Genomic DNA, 19,673 nt, shown 5'->3' with positions numbered 1-19,673 from the left:
CGACCGACTGGCCGACCGACCGACTGGCCGACCGACTCCGACTGGCCGACCGATCGACCGACTGGCCGACCGACCGACTCCGACGGACGACTCCGACGGACGACTCCGACTGGCCGACCGACCGACCGACCGACTGGCCGACCGACCGACTAACCGACCGACCGACCGACCGACTGGCCGACCGACCAGGAAGTCTGATGGCCGACTCACTCGCCGACCAACGGAGGGCCCCGACGCCACTCAGCTGGCCACCGACCTAGGGTCGGTCGACTCCTCCGATCGCCGTACAGCCGCCAGAGCTTGTCAGTCCTGACAGCCGCATGCGACACGGCCATCTAGGGACATTGTCCCGCCGAGGGCATTGTCAACCCTAACGATTTGACAGCTCCACGGCGACATGACACTTTCACGGCGACTCTGACAGTCTACAGTGAGTTGACAATTCCTCACTTGTCTGCGCCATTAATGACGGCGCCATACCGTGCTCCACTATATAAATCGGGGAAGGCAACAGTGCAAGGGATCCGCTCTCCCCACTTCTCGACTCTAAAACCACAGGCTCGCTCCTCTCTCCCTCTCTCCCTCGATCGAGCTCTCTGTCTTCATTTCACTGTTGCCCAGTCACCTCTCTGACTTGACCGTCGGAGGGTTCCCGTCGGAGCCGCCTCCGGTCAGTGTGGACTTCTCATTTTTGCAGATGCACGTTCCCGACGATCGGACGACGAGGCGATTGGCCGCAACACAACCCAACGGGTGCTCTGAGATATAGGAGGGAACAAAAGAAAACACCCCTCCCCTCAGTGAGACCATTCCGGTCCAAGTGCACAAAAATCTATATGACGTTGTTTCATACCAGTAGAAATAGACAATTGAAAGGGGATTGGCCTGCAAATGTTCTATCACCCAAGGAGTTCGGTTCCTGCGACGGAAAAAACTTAAGAAAACTCTCTTAGTATCCATAACTCTCAACCGGACTTGTGGGGTGCCTCAAGCTTCCTTCCACCAACATAAACATCAATCAGAATGAATATGGATGATGTTGGCACCAATAAAAGATTGTTACTGATTTATTGGGGTTTGGGATAAAGAGAGCATTGAGTGGGAAACAATGCTGGAACTGTTCGTGCAACCGGTTGAGAAGGAGGAATGTAGCTCTTCCCCTTGGACATTTTTGGTTCAATCTTTTATCAAAAATAATATCATCCGAACAATCTTATTGGCGGTAGCAGCTTCGGCTTGGAATAATTTGTTGTTTCTTTCTTTCCAAAGAGATCATAATGTAACAGAAGCGATGGCTGCCGATGTTCTGGTTTTCATTCAACTATATTGCTTCTATATCCATTCATCTCAGAGGTGATCAATGCTAAGTGGAGGGTCGGAGGTGTAGCTGTGTATAATTCCTTTCTATGCCTCTGCAGAGTAGGTGTAATGAATAAATGTAGGATCAATTGATTCACTATTAGAGTAGCAAAATGAGCATCTACTAGGACCATACAATCCTTTTCTTTCTAGAGTTTCAGCAGTAAGTATCTTACGGTGATGACACAGCCAGTTAAACAGTTTACATTTCTCCGAAATTAGAAGCTTCCAAATAGTTTTACCGAACTGTGAAACCACTCCTCCATGGACGATAAATGCAAATTAATTATCCAGGCATAAGTCCCCAAGAACGCAAATCTTCAAGGGAGAAAAGTAGTCACACAAGAGAATTAATAAAATGAAGCCTTTAGAGCACAAAATCTCAAAAATAAATTATATGGTATTCTCTTTTAGAGGTATTTTTCGGAATCCCTGCGATTTGGAGACTTTATGACTCTAAGCTTCCATAATTACTAAAAATCATCTATCTTCTCATGCTTTCTTCACTACTAACCTCTTCCTGGTTCACTATATATGAGGATAGCTTGCCAGCTTTTAAAGATGAAGCAGATGCTGATTTTATTATCCCTTATTCTTGTGAATAAGATAAATTACCTCGTACGATTATTGAATACTTCTCTTTCATGAAGTTGTAGCTCCTTCATAATTCTTATTTTTTCTAATTCTTATTTTATGAAAACTTAACTATGTCCCTGATCTAGCTTGCTCCTAGTCAACTTATATGTTCAAGCCATATAAACCTTGCATGCTAATGTGGAATCTTTAATCTTTAAGCAATGAAATAAAAATTAACTTAATTTATTATTTTAGTATTATTAAATATAGTTCATTAAGTTACTCTAATTTTTATGGATAATTTTATAGATAAATATCATAAAAAAATTGATCAACTTTCTCATCAACCAATTTATTCATATTTTCATACTTTTCGAAGTAGATAAATTACTTTATCATATACAGTATTTATCCATGAAACGGAGAACCTAAGGGATGGCTAAATTATTTTCTCATCAGTCAGTAAAGTAAGCATTAATTTTATTCCTAAAATACCCCATCTCTATTTTCAATACTTTCATCATTTAATGTTCAATCACTCAGTTATCTATTATTTTTAAATAAAAACATAAAGAGGATCACGAAAAGTATAGATAAATTTAGTAACTTATTTAGAAAAGTAATAATACAAAAAAATATGGATAAAAGATTTCAAAGTCATCTTTTTATATATAAAAAATAAAAATAAATTATTTTTGATATAAATATTATTTAAAAAATATTTATTAAAAAATATAAATTTATAGATAAATTTTTTATCTATAAAAAAAAAAATTCTAAGAATCCATGCGCACGTGGCCACAGTCTCTATAAAATGGTTAGAAATATCCAGGATAGGGCTACCCAGCCATACTGGATCGCGTAGGATCCTCTTTTTACCAGGTCCAGGAGCCCAAGCAACAGCGAGACTCCCCGAAACCCAAGAAAGTGTCGTCGCGTTCTGTTTTTGTCATGAATCGAGAAGCGAAACGCGACACCACGCCCAGAAGCCCCTCTTCCCCCTCGTCTTCGACCACCTCCTTCGACTCCCCAGGAAGCGAGAGAGACCCCCATCCCCCTCCTTCTCTCTCGCCGCCGGCGCCGGCCATGTCCGCCGTGCTCTCTCCCCTCATCGCCGCCCAGCTGAACTACCTCCTCGCCCACTCCCCTCTCCCTCTCAAGGTAATCACCATCCCAATCCCGATCGGGTCCCCGTCTCTTCAAATCCCTACATTTCTTAATCCTCCCAATTTGGTGGTCTTTAGGTCGGACCGGTGTGGGCCGGAAGCAAGAACGGCCGCTACGCTGACCGCTTCACCCTTCTCGTCCCCTTCTGCCTTGATTACATCAAGTGTCAGTCTAAGTTTTATGATTTTTCCATCGGTTTCGATGGTTAGAAAATTCCTTTGCGTTCTTTGGTTTAGAGATGTTGGATTCTTGCAGGGGATGTTATATACAATGCGGGGTACCCGTCGGTGCCGCCGGACATTGTATTTCCACCGGAAGATGACGACTTTCACCCCTTGATTCCTGTTGGTGATGTCAAGGACGAGAAGGAAGGGGAGGGGGATGTGCACTTGAGGAAGAGCAGCTTGAGCGATTGGAACAGTAAAGACCCTTCTCGGCTGCTGGCTCTTGTCCATGAATTGAGGTGGAGTGTGTCCACTTAGGGTTCAACCCGAAGTGTCGGCTGTGGAAAGAATGATTGCTTTTGGTTTGTTAAGCTTCAAAATGAAAGAAAGATTTTTTTTGGTCGTGGCTGCTGAGCGTTGTCTTTTTTTTTTTGCATGTAGGGATTTATACATGCGCTACCAGAAGAAGCGGATCGAGGAGCTTGATGATGCGAGGCTGAAGTTTGAAATAAGCACGATTCTCTCAAGAGAGGTAATAAACTAATACAAACATATTCCTTTTTTTTTTTTTTTCCTGTGCTTGATCGTAAAGGAGTCCTAACTAAAATCAGTTTGGTGCTTCTGACTTCAATAACAAAGGCTTGATAAGATGACATGTTCTTCTGGTGATGAAATCATTAAGCTAATTCACAAACAAACTGGTAAATATGACTAGATGGTAAGCATGCAGTCATCAAGTGGAACCATCATTGAGAACAACAACCATGGTTTGAATCAAAGTTTTAAGTCCTAGCAGTTGGTGGCATCCCCGCCATTCCATCTTGTTTATGTGAGAAAACAAGACCCGAAGGAGGTTAGGACTTTAAAATCCATCCATGCAGGAAGAGAAGAAGAAAGAGGAAAGAAAGAAATGAAAGAAAGATAAAGAAAAGGAAAAAATGAAAAGAAAGAAGAGAAAGAAAGAAAGGAAATGTGAAGGGGAGAGAGACGTAAGATATCTATCAGGATGCATGACTAGGACTGCCATTAGGATAGGATGGGACAACAGGGCAAGTTCCATGGAGAAATTGGAATACCCTCATTCCTCGAGATTTAAAACTTTGATTTGTAATAAAGATGAATTGCAACATTTGATGATTAAAGTTGGTTGCTACAACTTATATGTAATAGGATTTTTTGCATGTATATCCTCCTAAACATTCAAATTTGCGTGAATATCCTTTCAAAATTGATATTTGCATATATCCTCATAAAATACTTATTTTGCATGTATACCTTTCTTTTTTCTTTTCTTTTTTTCTTTTTTTCTTTTTTTTTTGCATATGTACCCATATCATTTAACGCTATTAAAAAATTAATAGTTTAAAATTTAAATGACTAAAATATCCTTATGGGTAGATGTGCAAAAAAAAAAATATAAGGATATATATGCAAATAATAATTTTATGAGGATATTTATGCAAATTTGAATGTTTAGAAAGATATATATGCAAAATATTCTAATTTAATTTTTATCTATTACATCTAGATGGACTCAGACCTTCTTAATCTACAATATAGTGACATATTACATAATATAACAACATGATGACAATATTATATAATATTTTATATATTAGAATACTATATTTTATTTTATTTTTAGGTAAGATGGGATGATTATGTTCATCTTATAACAACATGATATACCTTATACATTTCACAAAGATATTTTTGATAAAATATTTTAAAATATAATATAATAAGATTACAAATTCTCATTGTTATATAATGCTCAAACCCGCAGCTATGTCCATTCTATGCAAATATACAAGCTACCCATCTAATATCAAGTTTAGACATTTTTCTTAGAAGCATATTATTATATATTAGAGGAAGCATGGATGGTTACGATTTGTCTATTTTAAAATTCATTTGCTCTATGGTATCATGGTTATGGCATATCGGATGCACTTAGATGACTTTTGTAGAGTGGCAAATTAAAATCAGAGGCACTCATGAAATTTCACTCTAACATTTTAGGTTTCTTTAGGATTTTTATTTTTTTCACTTGTCTGTACTTTCAAGGAAAACAGTTAAGTTTTAATTATTTATTCAGCACGTTTCCTGCTAATTTCTGAGAGATTTTTTTCCCCCTAAAGCAATGTTACAAGTTTCCTAACTTTACTTAGTGGAACAGGGGATTGAAGTCTGTATGATTTCTTCACCTGACAGGGTAAGTTCTCTGAAGTTTCAACAGTTGGTTGGTCTGCAGTATCTAAAAATGCAAAGATATTGTCAGTGATTCTATTAATCCTTATTTCGTTTTGTTTACTAAGAATAACTTGCCTGTACATTCTAGTGCAGTCAGAGGAGGTAAAGTTTGCTGTCCCCTTACTGGATATAGACTTGAACAAGTTGGTGCTTGCATGTCCTTGGAGACATCAGCAAAAGATCTACTTACAGGTTTCCTCTCGGTCTCTTTTGTTCTTTGATAATACCTGTTTACTCTGGAAGATTCTTGTACAATTATTTAACCAAATATTTTCAGATTACCTTGTCAATACTTTATTGGAGTTGAGGTCTGACATGCTAATGCAAATGCTTGAAATTAAATAGCTATAATTGGACTGTTCATGTAAGGTTGTCATGATATATTGACAGAAAGAAATCTAGCAATTCTTTGACAATAAGTCATTAGTTAATTTAGAAGCTTGGGAGATGATATTTAGCATTCATCTGCTTCATTTATTTTTCTCTTTTCATCTTTTCACTTTCTAACTTTTATTACAATGAGTAATTTAAAAATTCAATGTATGGTGTTGGTCCTGTTCAATGGGACACTCGACTTGAAATTCAAGTCTGCAACCAGGTGTGGAACATCATGCAATCCCTAACTGGCACTACGAGTCTAATCCCATCTGCATAGATGTTCCTTGAGGGGAAGTTCTTGTTTCCTCTTACTGTTTATCCATCTTCAGCTCTTCTTTCTTTGTTCGTCCCTCCATCTGGACAAAGACTGAAAATTGGATTTGAATCAATAAATCATTCAAAACAGTGCACGGATTGGGACGGAACTGGTGATGTGATGCATTTGGAAGTTTAAATATTTAGATGGTTAAATTTTTCATTTAATTTTCAGTTTTTCATTGTCTTTGTTCTATTTTCGTATTTTTGGCTTATTTTATTAGGGATTTTGAAGTCCTGGTGGCTGTCAAAATTAGTACCAAAGCAACTAATGGCTGCTGACTAAATCCCAATAAGACATGGACTGACAGACCCTAATTTGACTGACAATAGGACTCAAAAAACCTATAAAATAGACCAAAAATAGTAAACAAATATAGTACAAAAATAGAAAACTAAAGACTGAAAGCTAAGGATGAACATAACCATTTGAATATTTAAACCTCCAATTGGATCATGATGCACAAATCACTTAGAAGAGCGGATGTGGAAGTGCAGGTCTGGGCAATCAGTTTCCTGTGGTGTAGGTCATCCCTTTTATGTTTTGCTTAAAGGGATTTGGCATTGATTGGGATCCTATGGAAGCAAAGCAGAAAGAAAATAAGAGGACTATAAGGGAAATTAGATCACTTTCAACTGTTTTGAGAGTTCTTGAGGTGAAACGAGCAAAAATCTAGTTTAAATGCAATTGGGCCTGATAGATTACGCTGGTCCTGTTTTTCGAGATCATTAGGTGTAGGAGTTAAACAAGTGAGTGGTTAGTGATAGAGCATGATTTGAGATGTCATGACTCATGACTATGTTTATGGAAGATCATTGCTGCTCTTGTTTTTGGGAGTAGGTTGTAAAGAACAGGGTGAGCCTGAAGAAACCCTGAATGCGAAACTGTAATGACAAGTTTTGGTAATGTTTTGATTAAGATTTAGTTTTTGATTGTTTTTAAGGGTGAAATGGATTAGCAAAAACCATCCCAAAAAGATCAGGGAATGGCTGTTGCTTATGATTACATTCATGCTAAGCTGTTTTTTCAAAGGACATCAATGCTAATTTGTCGCCTTTGCTATGGCGATGATCCCCAGGCTAGTTGTTTTTTTTGGATTCCTTAAATGGGATGGGTCCGACAGGTTTTGCCACATTATGATCTTGATTGTTTGTCCGAGCTGTTTGGGTTCTGGTACACTACCTTTGCTTAATTGAAGAATGATTGGCATTCTTAGAAATTTGAATTTGATCTCAAAGGTTGCATGGTGCAGGTTGTATTTCCTGTACGCAGAAGTTATTCCTCTGCTCCTTCTGCTCCACGCATAAAATTAGTCTCTTCTTCAGAGCTGAGGAGTTTGTTCTCTGTAGAAGATGTCAAACTTCCAACATGGTTAGATGGGATGTAAGTCATTCTATCATAATACCGTATTGTCTATATTTTGTTTCTGACTGAAAAATTATGTTTTGCAGTCTCTATGTAAAGAAAATAACTCAGCATTATCATTTTCTAAAATTGATTTTTTATGCATGTTCTGTCTATATTGTCATTATGTTGCATGTGAAGGTGTATGGCTGAATATCTTCCCAATTTAGAAGAAAATCTCAAAACTCAGGTCAGTCACATTTATCATGTTTATTTTTTTGATAACAGTTCTATTTGTAATACTGATCTTTCATGGATGCTACAGACTTATATCTTAATGTTGGGTGCCTCTGTTGATAGTTGATACATAAAAATTCACTTCTGCATGCCAGCTTGGATGCTCACTCATTTAACAACTGAACTGTTGTAATTGTGAAATGTTCTCTAGTTTTTTCTTTAGCCATTCTTTCATGGAAAATTATTGAAGCTTGCTATTGGTCAATTTAAGGAGTAGTCACTTTCTATGTTACCTGATTTCTGTAGTTCATTGGTATATATTCAGGTTTGTAATTTGAAACAACTACCTGCGAGGGAACCCAATTTGATTAAGGCAGGACTGGAAAATGCTTTCCTAAATATTAACAGAACTTTCAACTTTAATTAGGATAGGTAGCTGTTAGAATTTACAAAATACAAAGCAGAAAAATCAGAAATTGCTGATCATTGATAAAAGAAAATAATACTGTGATGGGAATTAAAGTCTACATATTGTCCAATTTTATATATGTTGCATACAATGTACTTTCCAAATGACTCGACAGAGGTCTTAGCCTCTTAGGTATTTGTCCCCCCTAGTTCTCCACATTCTTTAACCAACTCCTCACTTCCTTATTTTCCAATGACCCAAAAATTTTATCCCTCTCAGGTATGGAATGCATCTGTTGTGGATCTCTTAGGTCCGATGATGTCTGAGGTTTTAAAAGTCCAAATACTCTCAGAATAATTGAAATATGACGTTTAAAGAAATATGCCAATTTGTAAATCCTGAAGAACTCTGAAACATACTGTGAATTAGCATGATTTATAGCAATTCACAAGTCGCCTGTCTGACCTGCAAATTAGGTAGCCCTGGTCATTCATACTTTGGGCCTTTGCCGCTAACATGAAATCCATATTGTCTCTAAAACAAAATCCAGGTTTTGCCCATTTCTATTTGTTTCTAAGATGAAATTCATGTTGAAAGATGTTATTTATACTCTAGATGTTTTATTATCATTTTTAGCTTTTGACCTTTTCTTAGATGTAGCTACAGTGTGTCTGGATTTAATAGAAATCTCTGTGTTATATGTGTCTGCCTGGCATTTGCTGCATCTGGTGGTTATTAGCTATCAGTATCTGGCATATGTTATGCTTCTGGTTTATTCAAAAGAATAGAGCATTTAATGGATGACCATGGTCTCTCTGTCAAGCTTTTTTACATTACATTTGATAAAGATAGAAAGAAAAGGAGGCCTGCACCCCAGAATTCTGCTTGAGATGTGCCATGGACTAAATGTGAGAGAGGGTGGCTACTAAAAAGTTGGTGGAGAAGCATATGCCCCATCTCTGGCAATGCGAGTTTTAGTTGTAGAGATACTTAATCCAAGTGGTGTTTTTGACACTGGTTTCTCCCTCATGTAGCAGAGCGAGTAACACTTAGCCTTCAGAGGACTTAATTATTTACACTGTCAAGAGGCTTTTTAACACGAGATATTTTCACTTCTGCTGTCTCAGGCACCCAATTTTCTACCTATGGATTTAGGTTTCTTCTCATTTGTATACTTGTTGTTCTTCTGCTCTTTTACTTCATTTAGTCATGCGACAAGCTACTAGTTTTTATTTGAGTGCCCTAATCAGTAATTTAGTGGGACTGTTTTGAAGGTTGTGGAGGCAGTTGCTTCAGTTGGTGCTAGAAGACGTTTTATTGAGGCATTGCCCTCACTATTTGGAAGGCCACTAGAAGCTGATCCGGTGTGTTTTTCGACATTCTTTGCTTACCCTTGCATTTTCACTTTTAGAATGATCTCTGAACATTTCTTTCATCAGGTTTTTTGCAGGAGAGCCACGGTGCTTGTTGTCTCTGGTGTTTTCACATTTCTGGTATATTAAGGAACTTATCAAATTTATTTTATGTACCAGGTTCCTGGGTGATAATGTCTAAAGTTAAAAGCATAGTAAGGTTTACTGAACCGGTACCAGGCTCCATATATTGATACTTTAATGGCATGGTACACCCATGTATTGATGCATGGTATGCTGCTGGAAGCGAGACAACAGCTGTACGATGTGTTGGTACAGTACCATAACGAGCCCCCTTACGAGACTGGTACCATTGCATGCCTGGTACTGGGAAGTATAGGTTGGTATAGTAGACCTTGAGGCACACGATCTTTTTGACAACATCATTGGTCTGGCAATTAGAACATACTACATAGCATTTATAATATTATAAACTTTCTCAATTCATATTCATAAACAACATCAAATGAATAATCAAACCCCAAAATGTTATTCATAGATATGCTTTATATTATATTTTAATATCAGATAGTTCGAATTGAGGAAAGGTTTGTGGGTACAAAGTAGCTAGTCATGTAGATTATGGAAGTTGAATATTGGCACAAAATTGTCTTTGGAGTCACTACGGTGGCTGAGTTGCTTGGAACCTGGAATTCTATTTGGATTGGATCTAATATTTACAATACTTTTTTATTCATTATACTGGCTCATATTAGGAATCTTTGTGGGTTCTCCTTTTGCTTGGGTTTTCTGTAGATAAGCTGCCAGGTTATGTGACCTAGATAATAGACACATCTATTTAGGATCAATTGTTACCTACTTTTTCTCATCCTTTCTGCTCTTGAGTTGTATAATGACCTCATCTTATGTTCACAGACATTCAACTTCAGACCTAATCATCCATATGCAACCTTGTACAATGAAACAACTGTGTTGTTGCTAATCTCTAAAATTATCAATTATTTCTGACATTAATGCTACTGTTGTTGGTCCAATCTCAGATGGAAAAGAAGGGTTTTACTTGAAAAGGCAGCTGGGTGTAAAGGAGAGGCCTAATTTTGAAAATCTATCTTAAGTTATCAATTATTGATGATCTTAATGCTGCTGTTGTTGGTTCAGAGCTTAGATGGAAAACTAAGAGCTTCGCTTCAAACTATAATTGCATGTAAAGAAGAGGCTGCATTATGGGAATGTGTCCTGAATATGTAGTCCAAAATCCAAATCATCAAATTATTTTTACGTTTAAGATGCTTTTCTAGCTTCTAATGCAACATCCGTTGACCTTTCTTTCTTCTTGACTATCATGCAGTTGACCTTTCTTTCTTCTTGACTATCATGCAGTTTTATTGCCATTTTCTCACTCTGTCAAATACATGCTGCTAAGGGATGCAATTTTGTTGTTGCAGGTTCATTTTTCAATTCCCACTCAGTTCCCCAAGCAACAGCCTATCTTGACATTGCAAAGTTCTCAGGTAATTATGTTTTTCTTGTTATTTCTTATTATCATTTTGAAACATATTTATGTTGGTAAATGTTGATCATTCAGTAATAGTAATAATTATAGAAATTTAATAATTTTGGAAATTTCTAAGCTCATATTTGAAAGTTAGGTCCACTGGGTGAGCTTGGACTTGTATAGTTAAATCAAAAATTGAGCTTTAAAGAAGTATGAGTTCCAAGTTTTCCAGGTTTGACCAGTTTCAACACATATGTATGAGCCGGCTGGTGGCATATGATATGCATGGGATCCTTCTCTTTTGAGTTGGGCTTAAAAGAGTTTGGTAATTTAAGTACTAGGAACTTGGACTAGCTATGCCTTGACTTCTTGGCATCCTAATTAAACATATATGGGTCTAGTGGTGGCATGGAGATTCATAAACCTTGAGGGACTATTGGGTCACTAGATTTTAGGAAAACAAGATTATGTAAGACTTTATGCTAATTCATTTTGTTAGTAACATGCCAATTCAAACGTTTTAGGTGAACTAAGTAACCCATATAACCAAGAATATATTTTAAAAACTAATTTTAGGTTATATGAGATACTTAAGGACCATATTTTAACCTTCTTCTCCTCTGAACTAGTTCTTGTGATCTCATATCCCAACTTCTTGAAGTCCAACCTTCATTGCCAGGTCACAATTGCCTGACTTCCACCACACTCCATCTCCCCCTTTTCTCCTCCACTTACCCCTCTTCTTCTTGTCCTCCCCTTTCTCATTCTGGCTCCTCCTCACCCACCTCCTCTCTCTTCCATTCACCCCTGCTTCTTTGTCCTCTTTTTTCTCCTCATTCCGCTACAATCTTGTGCTGAAATTGTATTATGGATGCTTTCGGCTCTTTTAAAGCACACCCTGATGTGCCGCTTGTGTGAAAATGTTGAGGTACCCATGATTAACATCTTGAGTGGATCTTATTCATGTGTCATGATGCCAGCATATTTTCATCAAGTATTAGAAGATCGAGTTGCTTGTGTATTGGATTTGTGGTGAAAATTTCATGCTCCTGCAGCCAGGACTGGATTTTTCTTGATAAAAAATACAAGGCTTTAAGAAATATAATCCCTGAAGAAGAAATGACAGAGATCAATGTCTTACTGTTCTTAGTGATGGCAATCACTGCATACACAAAGGAGATATCTCATCCTTGCAAGTAAAATACATGCAAAGCACCACAATCTTGTGCATGTACAAATTGTTCGACCTTCACAGTACCACTGTCTTAAAAAAGTGTTGAATGGGGAATGGAAAATTTTTGTCATTAATTCTTTGTGGAACTTGTTCTTTTCCGCCTCTCTCTCTCTCTCTCTCTCTCTCTCTGTTTGAGGAATAATTACACAAAAATAATTTCTGCCTCTCTTGTCTGGAGTTTTATACTCTTTGAACTAAGCAGGCTATTTTGTAATATTCTTCAGCATTTTAATTCTCAAGGCACCCCGATATTTTCACCTCCTATAAATGATTATCCGTGGAGTCCCAGATGGGATGTGCCGGAGATGGTTGAGCGCATCTTGTAAGTACCTATGCTTGGTAGTGTTGGGAAGCTTCTTGAAACATATCTAATCAGATTATTGTTGCAGTGACTTTCTGGTTGACGAATGTTTGAACTTCAAGAAATATTGTAATGATACCATGCCTCAGCAACAGTAGCATGATCCTATATGGTATGCTCCTTTGTGTGCTTGTAGAAGATCCTTATTTCAGGTTCAATAATCATGCTTTTTTTTTCTTGGGGACCTAACTATATGTCGTTTCATTTCGTTAGATGCTTTTTTGTTTTCTTTTTTCGGTAGGTTTGCTTACATGCTTTTTTGGTTGTAGAGAAATGCTGCGCTTATACACCAGGTGAAGCATGAGTTGCACAAACTTTTCTCGTAGAAGCATTGTGGTAGTTCCCACATTTTAGCACAAGAAAAGGGTCAATGAAGTTTTTTAGGTCGTGTATACTTGACATCCTGGAAGTAAATGTAACCATTGGTTTGCAGCTTTTGGACATTCTCCTGCAATGTTTGTTTTGCTCATGTGAGCTCATTAGGAATTTTGTGTTGTATCGTGGCATGAATATTGTATAGTCAGGTCATTTGTGTACCTTATATGGCCTTTCTATTCATTTGATGTCCAAATCTTCTACCATTTAGCTACTTGTTAGTAGGATCGCTGTTGGTAATATCTTATTAAAATGATAAGTGGCCTATTAGATCCTGGAACTTGACAAATTATTATATCGATCAGTGGCACCAAAGCATCAATCTGCCGACTGGATTCTTGTAATGCTCCAGCAGGGAGCTGCAAAGCTTGAACTAAGAGGTGTAATGCACACCAAGAGGGGTTGCAGAGCTCTGATCACACTAGCTCATCAATAACAAACGGTGGTTCAGAGATCATTGGCGTCACCATTTCATAACTGTTTGATTCTTTTGAAAAATAAGGTCTTGTTTGTCTCACACCACGTTATTATCTTAACCCCAGAACGGGGAGGTTTTACTGAAGGAAAGTATTTATTTCTTTTTTATAAAATCTCTTGAAGAAAAATCACTGGCATTTGTTAGTGAAAGGTTGAGATTTTTCATCTATGTTTTTGTTAGTCTTATTTTATCATCACAAATTTAGGTAATGCACTGTGCATGTGTGCGTGATCATAAGCAACTAGATTATTTTATGGTTGGTTTTGCACTCTGCAGATAGGTCGTTTCTGATTGATGTATATTATCATAACATATGTAGTAAAGATCACAAAATTAATGTACCAGAAAGTCCACTAACAATACAACGATCATGTGGGGAATTGGAGGGTGGTGACCATTACTGGAGATCAATAACAGTTGATATTAAGTTCAGACAAATTTATATCAACTCCAGACAGGGTTCAGGTTGTTTCTTTTAATGATTGGTTTTTCTTTGTGGCTACTTAAACTGTTAAATCATGCCTTCATAGGTCTCAAAGCATGCCGAACTATTCTTTCATTTGCTTGCATGGATCTTGTAGTGGCTATTATATGATTTAACGGTGTATATTGCAAAAAATGGTGAATTATTCGTTCCCATGGAAGATACAACCCTAACCCCTCCAGACGTGAATTGAACGCTTGCAACCACAAAAAATTAGGAGGGCAAACTGGGTTTTTAATTTTTGTTCCGTGGGTCCTTATCATGTCGATCATATCTTTTGTTCCAGTAAATTATATGCGTCACTCTGCCACCATAGCAATATAATTTCAGATGTCTGCATTCGTTCTGCCGGTGCTTCGTGCCTTCTAGCCATCGAAACAGCTAGTTCAAACGGAATTGGATATCCACGCATCTAAGTTTGTTTATTGAATTGAATCTAATGCCACGCAGCATTTTGCAAAGAACCAGGTTTTGAAATTTGAATCTAGGCTAAGTCATTAAATTGCTTGAGTCTCATTTGATCTGATCTAAACTCCACTGACTTGATCATGTTGGGCAATTTGGCCGAAGTAGTTTTTCTGGCCAGTATTGTATATAGGTCAAACCATTTGGTCTCAAATTTTAAGTACCGTGAATAGGTTGAAGCGTCGTTAAATTATTGATTGGATCAAATCCACTAGATCAATGGTGAATCAGTCCAACCACATAGGATGTGCAAATACAGAGTTTATTGCTTCCTCTTATGTATTCTCCTCTGTGATTGAACTGGTCGACAACTCAACTGATGGATCTGATCTAATCAATAGTTCTTCCTTGGCACCTCAGTATCATAGATCGGATTGAATCATCCGAGACAAGTCCACGCCTTTCTAGAGTGTGGTCTTAGAGAATGTCTTATGTTCTAAGACGTTTAATCATTGTTATAAATAGAGATTTAATTAGATTTAATTGATCCACTTCTGAACGAGTATTAACGTGAAAATAAGCTGCTCAAAACTGAGGTTGCGTATTGCTAGGCTGTAGCTGGTGCAAGACTCCGGCTCGCGACCCCGAGTCCGGGTTCGACCCTGCTGAAACACAACCCTAACCCTAACTCGGTACCTCCCGTCTATAAAACCCAGTCCAGGGATTCTCCTCCCGAGCCTCCGACTCCCAGTTTTTATTTTTAACAACGCCGCCACGCCACGACCTTCTCCCCTCTTCTGATGCCCAATTTCCCATCCCAATAGATTATTCTCCGTTCGTTTTGCAAGCTATTAAAAATCCAACTTTCTCGTACCCACCTTCATGGGTTTTATTTTATATGTTCGTATTATATTCTTTTGCAAATTTGGGGGTGGGGGCGTTGCAGTGACGACGCGTTGTTTGCGATTAAAGAAGCGTGTTTTCTTGAAAGAAAGCATGCGCTGTTTCTAATTCTTCCATGACTCCGACGCATCGCCCCATCCTTCCCCCTTTTTTTCTCTCTATTATCTACAATTTATTGTTATTTTTTTCCTTTACGCCCTAATTTAACCTTGTTTTATGATTATATCCTTTTATTTCTTCCTCAACAGATAGGTTTCTTTCTTGTAAAGATTTGTCTCTAGGTATCAGTTATTGGGTTTGATATTGGCCAGTATATTTTTTTGGTTTCAGAGAGAAAAAAATGAGCAATTCTTTGTAATCTCATCATTAATAGGCAGAGCCCGTTGCTTAACTTTTGGGTGGATCCATTTTAGTGGAGGGGCGGGAGGGATCTCGAAGATATATGTGGGGTTTTTTGTCATAAAATGTCCAATCATCAGATTTCAGATTTATTTATTTATTTTATTTTATTTTATTTTATTTTGGTCCTTGTGTGTGGATTGGTTGGGTTAGAATTGGGTGCAGTGTCTCTCTCTCTCTCTCTTTTTTAATCGGATTATTTGGCTGTGAATAATTTAATCCCAACTTGTTATTTTTTATGATAGATTAAAGCTAATCTCGAAGGGAAATAAGAAATTAGGATATCTCCAAAGACTAAAATCCTACTGTATAACACTTGTGAAATCTCAGATAGGACTTGTTTCTTAATTATAGTTTTTCCATTTAGCATTCTAGCGCGTGAATTAGGGAACTTAGTAATATTGGACAAAGTTTTTAACTCATATATCAATTACAGGATAATTAAATAATAAAGAAAAAACTTTGTTACATTCTTATTCATATTTTTTTATTAATCACATCAAGTAAATGTTAAGTCCCTTTTCTGTAATAGGTCACATGTTAAGTCCCTTTTCTGTAATAGGTCACAACCGAAGCGGTGTGGGTCAACCATGGCTATCCATTGAATGTTTTTTTTTTTTTTTTTAAAATTAAATGTAAAAGTGAAGCAGATTCAATGAACTAAAAATTTTCAATCAGATTCAATGAACTAAAAATTTTCATTTTTTATATATAATTTTAAGTTGATGTATTCGATCAAAATAAAACTACTGTAATGAAATGACTGAAACAAACATCCTAAAATCAATATGAACATAAACATTTTGAAGCTTGCTCACTGCTTGAGTTAATTTTTGCCTCAAATGGGAAGGAGGGTGAGGTTGATGGAATGGATCGAGTTCGGTCTTTTTTTTTTTTTTTTTTTTTTTTTTTTTTAATGAAATACAAAAATTTGTTGGTTGTAAATAATTGATGCAAATTGTGCTTTGGTGTACCCAAAAAATACTCAATGACGAGTTCACCATGTCCGCTGGTACTGACTTGGTTTTCCTTTTAAGTTAGAAGGGGGTAATCTCCACTTGTTATTCTATACCTACCCTACCACATCTAGGTCAAAACGTGGGCCCCACAGACTGAGCTAAAGCTACAGAAACTGGGTCTCTGTTACTCTGCGAACGAAGTGATGGCCCATATGATTCAAAATCAAATCTCCGTTCTAATTTTTTTCTTTGTTTTTGAAAAAAAACATAAAACCTCTGTGGCTTTTCCTAAGTGGCAAGAGATGGTGCCATTTGAGCAAGCGTTTGGTGGTCTAACTCGACTATTTGATGCTAAACTGTCCTTTATATTTGGCAACAATTCCTACAAGTTACACCAATCCCTCCTTGCTTTTTGGCAAAAAGAAATTTCCAGAAACCAATTTGGCATATGAGACAAGTCCCCTTGCTTATACTCAATTCTCTTTTTTCTCCTAAATTGAGGTGGAGGAGGAGCTGCCATTGTTGGGATGAGGAGCTACATAGGCTGGCAGTCCTATTGCGCAATCTTCTGTATTGGGCCTTGCTTGAAAAGGGAGAGATAGCACTAAAGAGGAAGAAGGTTAGAAGAGGGATCAATGGAGATTGGGTGAAAATAGGGATCTTTTTTTAAGAATTTTGTTTACTTCCTTTTTTTTTTAATTACATATACTTTACAATAAGGGCCATGCAAATATATAAGAGGAGTTAAAATATGGAAAAAATAAAAAAAAATATGAGAAAATCACCAACATCATTAGAAGTCGGCTAGGTCTTATCTTTTGGCTAGGTTCTAAGTATCTTTGATCTCATCTAATTTGTTGATTTTCCAACGAACAAATTTAGTCTACTTTTGATTGTTATGTATAGAATAAGTTTCTCCTAAACACTTTTTTTTTTGAGGAAAATCAGAGGGAACGAAAAGCATCTCTCGTAGATGGATAATACTATATGGTAGCTTAAAAAATACTAAAGGGTTTTATTTGTAACTTTATCATTGCATGGTTAAGCCCAGGGGAAAACATGGAGGGGGAAACAGGTCGAGTTACAAGGATCTTTGCTCTGTCTTATAGTAGAAACTAAAGGTTTAGATTTGATCTCTAAGATAGGTTACTGCTATAATGGTGCAAATAGAGGATAGTGAGGAGCCATGAAGCTGGCTGGAATTCGCCACCATCCTCCAAAGAAAAGGTCCAGTCATAGAATAGTGAAGCGATCTTGGCAGGGTCATGACCGGAGCATGCGCTTCAAATCGAAAGATCCTCCCGTTTTGCTCATTCTAGATGCAGAATGTCCCATTGCGCACTGAGACAGTTGGTTGGCCAATTACACCATACATCATTGATGTGATTTGGAAGCTTGAGAAGATCACTCCCATTGGATAAATAGGTCCAAATTGTTCTAGAATAAGAGAAAAAAAAGCAAAATATGATTCACTGACTCCCCATCTCTGAAACACAACTTGCATTCAGGATCTATCAATACTCCTTTTCGTATAAGATTGTTTGTCGTTAGAATCTTCTGATGAGAGTACAGCCATCCGAATGCTTTCACTTTTTTCGGGAGAGGCAGCTTTTAGAGTTTTCGACCTTAGTGAGAACAAATACCTCCATGCATGATAAAGCGATAGCAGCTCCTTATTGAAAAATGCACAGATATAGACCACCTCCACGTCCTAGAGTCAGCCCTACCGCCTAAAATAGCCTGTCTGAGCAATGGTTGGAGCGTTTGGAGTTCATTGTATGCGACACTATGGAGAGAGGATCTAAAATTTACCGACCTATCTCGACTTCTTAGGAATACTGCAACTGTGGCGTGGCAGTTGAGAACTAGAGTGAACAGGTTAGAGAGGATCTTGTGCAAAGGTGCTAGGTCAGTCCAGCCATCAATCCAGAAAAATGTTTGCTCCCCGTTGCTAATTACAATTCATGAGAATTCTTTAAACATTGGTGCCAACTTGGTCACTACTCACCAGAATGGCGAGAAGAAGCTACCTCTATCAGAAATGTCTACTAGCGGCCCTTTTCTGATATAATATACAGAGTGAATCAAATATCATCAAACCTTGTCTTGCTAGGCAAAATAGTTCCACTACTACTTCATGAGGAGGGATTTGTTCAGGGTGTCAAGGTTCGTGATACCTATCCCACCTAAAGCGTTGGGTCTGCAAACTACTTTTCAATTGACAAAAAATTTCACCTTAGAGTAGTTTGATTGCCCACCTCAGAGGAAATTGCTGCAGATTCGGTTGATTCTATGAATGATTGAAGACGATAGAGAAAGGCCTGACATGTAGTAAATAGGGATTGCAATGAGAGTCGATTTGTTGGAGCAATGGTTGGAGCGTTTGAAGTTCATTGTACATGGCACTATGGACAGGGGATCTAAGATTTGTTGACCTGTCTTGACTTCTCAGGAATATTACAACTGTGGTGTGGCAGTTGAGAGCTAGAGTGAATAGGTTAGAGAGGATATGGTGTAAAGGTGCTGGGTCAGTCCAACCATAAATCTAAAAATGTATTTGCTCCCCATTGCTAATTACAGATCGTGAGAATTCTTTAAAAATTCGTGCCAGCTTGTTCACCGCCCGTCAGAATGGTAAGAAAGAGCTACCTCTATTAGAAATATCTACTAGCGGCCCCTTCCTTATATAATACACAGAGTGAATCAAATATCATCAAACCTTGTCTCGCTAGGCAAAATAGTTCCACCACCACTTTATGAGGAGGGATTTGTTCAGGGTGTCAAGATTCGTGATACCCATCCTACCTAAAGCTTTGGGTCTGCAAACCGCTTTTCAATTGACAAAAAATTTCACCTTAGAATAGTTTGGTTGCCCACCCCAGAGGAAGTTGCTACAGATTCGGTTGATTCTGTGAATGATTGAAGACGACAGGGAAAGGATTGACATTTAGTAAACTAGGATTGCAATGAGAGATGATTTGATGAGCGTGAGTAATGAGCTGAT

At 37.7% G+C, this 19,673-nt stretch overlaps 1 protein-coding gene across 2 annotated transcripts; it reads left to right on the top strand.

Moving 5' to 3' along the window:
- Positions 1 to 2,795: 2,795 nt before the first annotated feature.
- On the top strand, positions 2,796 to 13,321 carry LOC105059615 (uncharacterized). Of its 2 annotated transcripts, XM_010942983.4 has the most exons (14): positions 2,801 to 3,096; positions 3,180 to 3,267; positions 3,358 to 3,565; positions 3,708 to 3,798; positions 5,446 to 5,481; positions 5,613 to 5,711; positions 7,466 to 7,596; positions 7,759 to 7,807; positions 9,478 to 9,567; positions 9,643 to 9,696; positions 11,022 to 11,087; positions 12,530 to 12,627; positions 12,695 to 12,778; positions 12,936 to 13,321. In XM_010942983.4, the coding sequence occupies exons 1-13, from the start codon at positions 2,887 to 2,889 to the stop codon at positions 12,762 to 12,764; spliced, it is 1,290 nt and encodes a 429-aa protein (XP_010941285.1). In that variant the 5' UTR covers positions 2,801 to 2,886; the 3' UTR covers positions 12,765 to 12,778; positions 12,936 to 13,321. The 2 variants fall into 2 exon arrangements, 1 of the variants encoding a protein (XP_010941285.1); XR_012137487.1 differs by lacking the exon at positions 12,936 to 13,321 and having other exon boundaries at positions 2,796 to 3,096; positions 9,478 to 9,569; positions 9,644 to 9,696; positions 12,695 to 12,784.
- Positions 13,322 to 19,673: the final 6,352 nt, after the last annotated feature.

This window comes from Elaeis guineensis, chromosome 16, assembly GCF_000442705.2.
Source record: "Elaeis guineensis isolate ETL-2024a chromosome 16, EG11, whole genome shotgun sequence".
Classification (NCBI taxonomy): domain Eukaryota; kingdom Viridiplantae; phylum Streptophyta; class Magnoliopsida; order Arecales; family Arecaceae; genus Elaeis; species Elaeis guineensis.
This window is presented reverse-complemented; position numbering and strand designations above follow the sequence as displayed.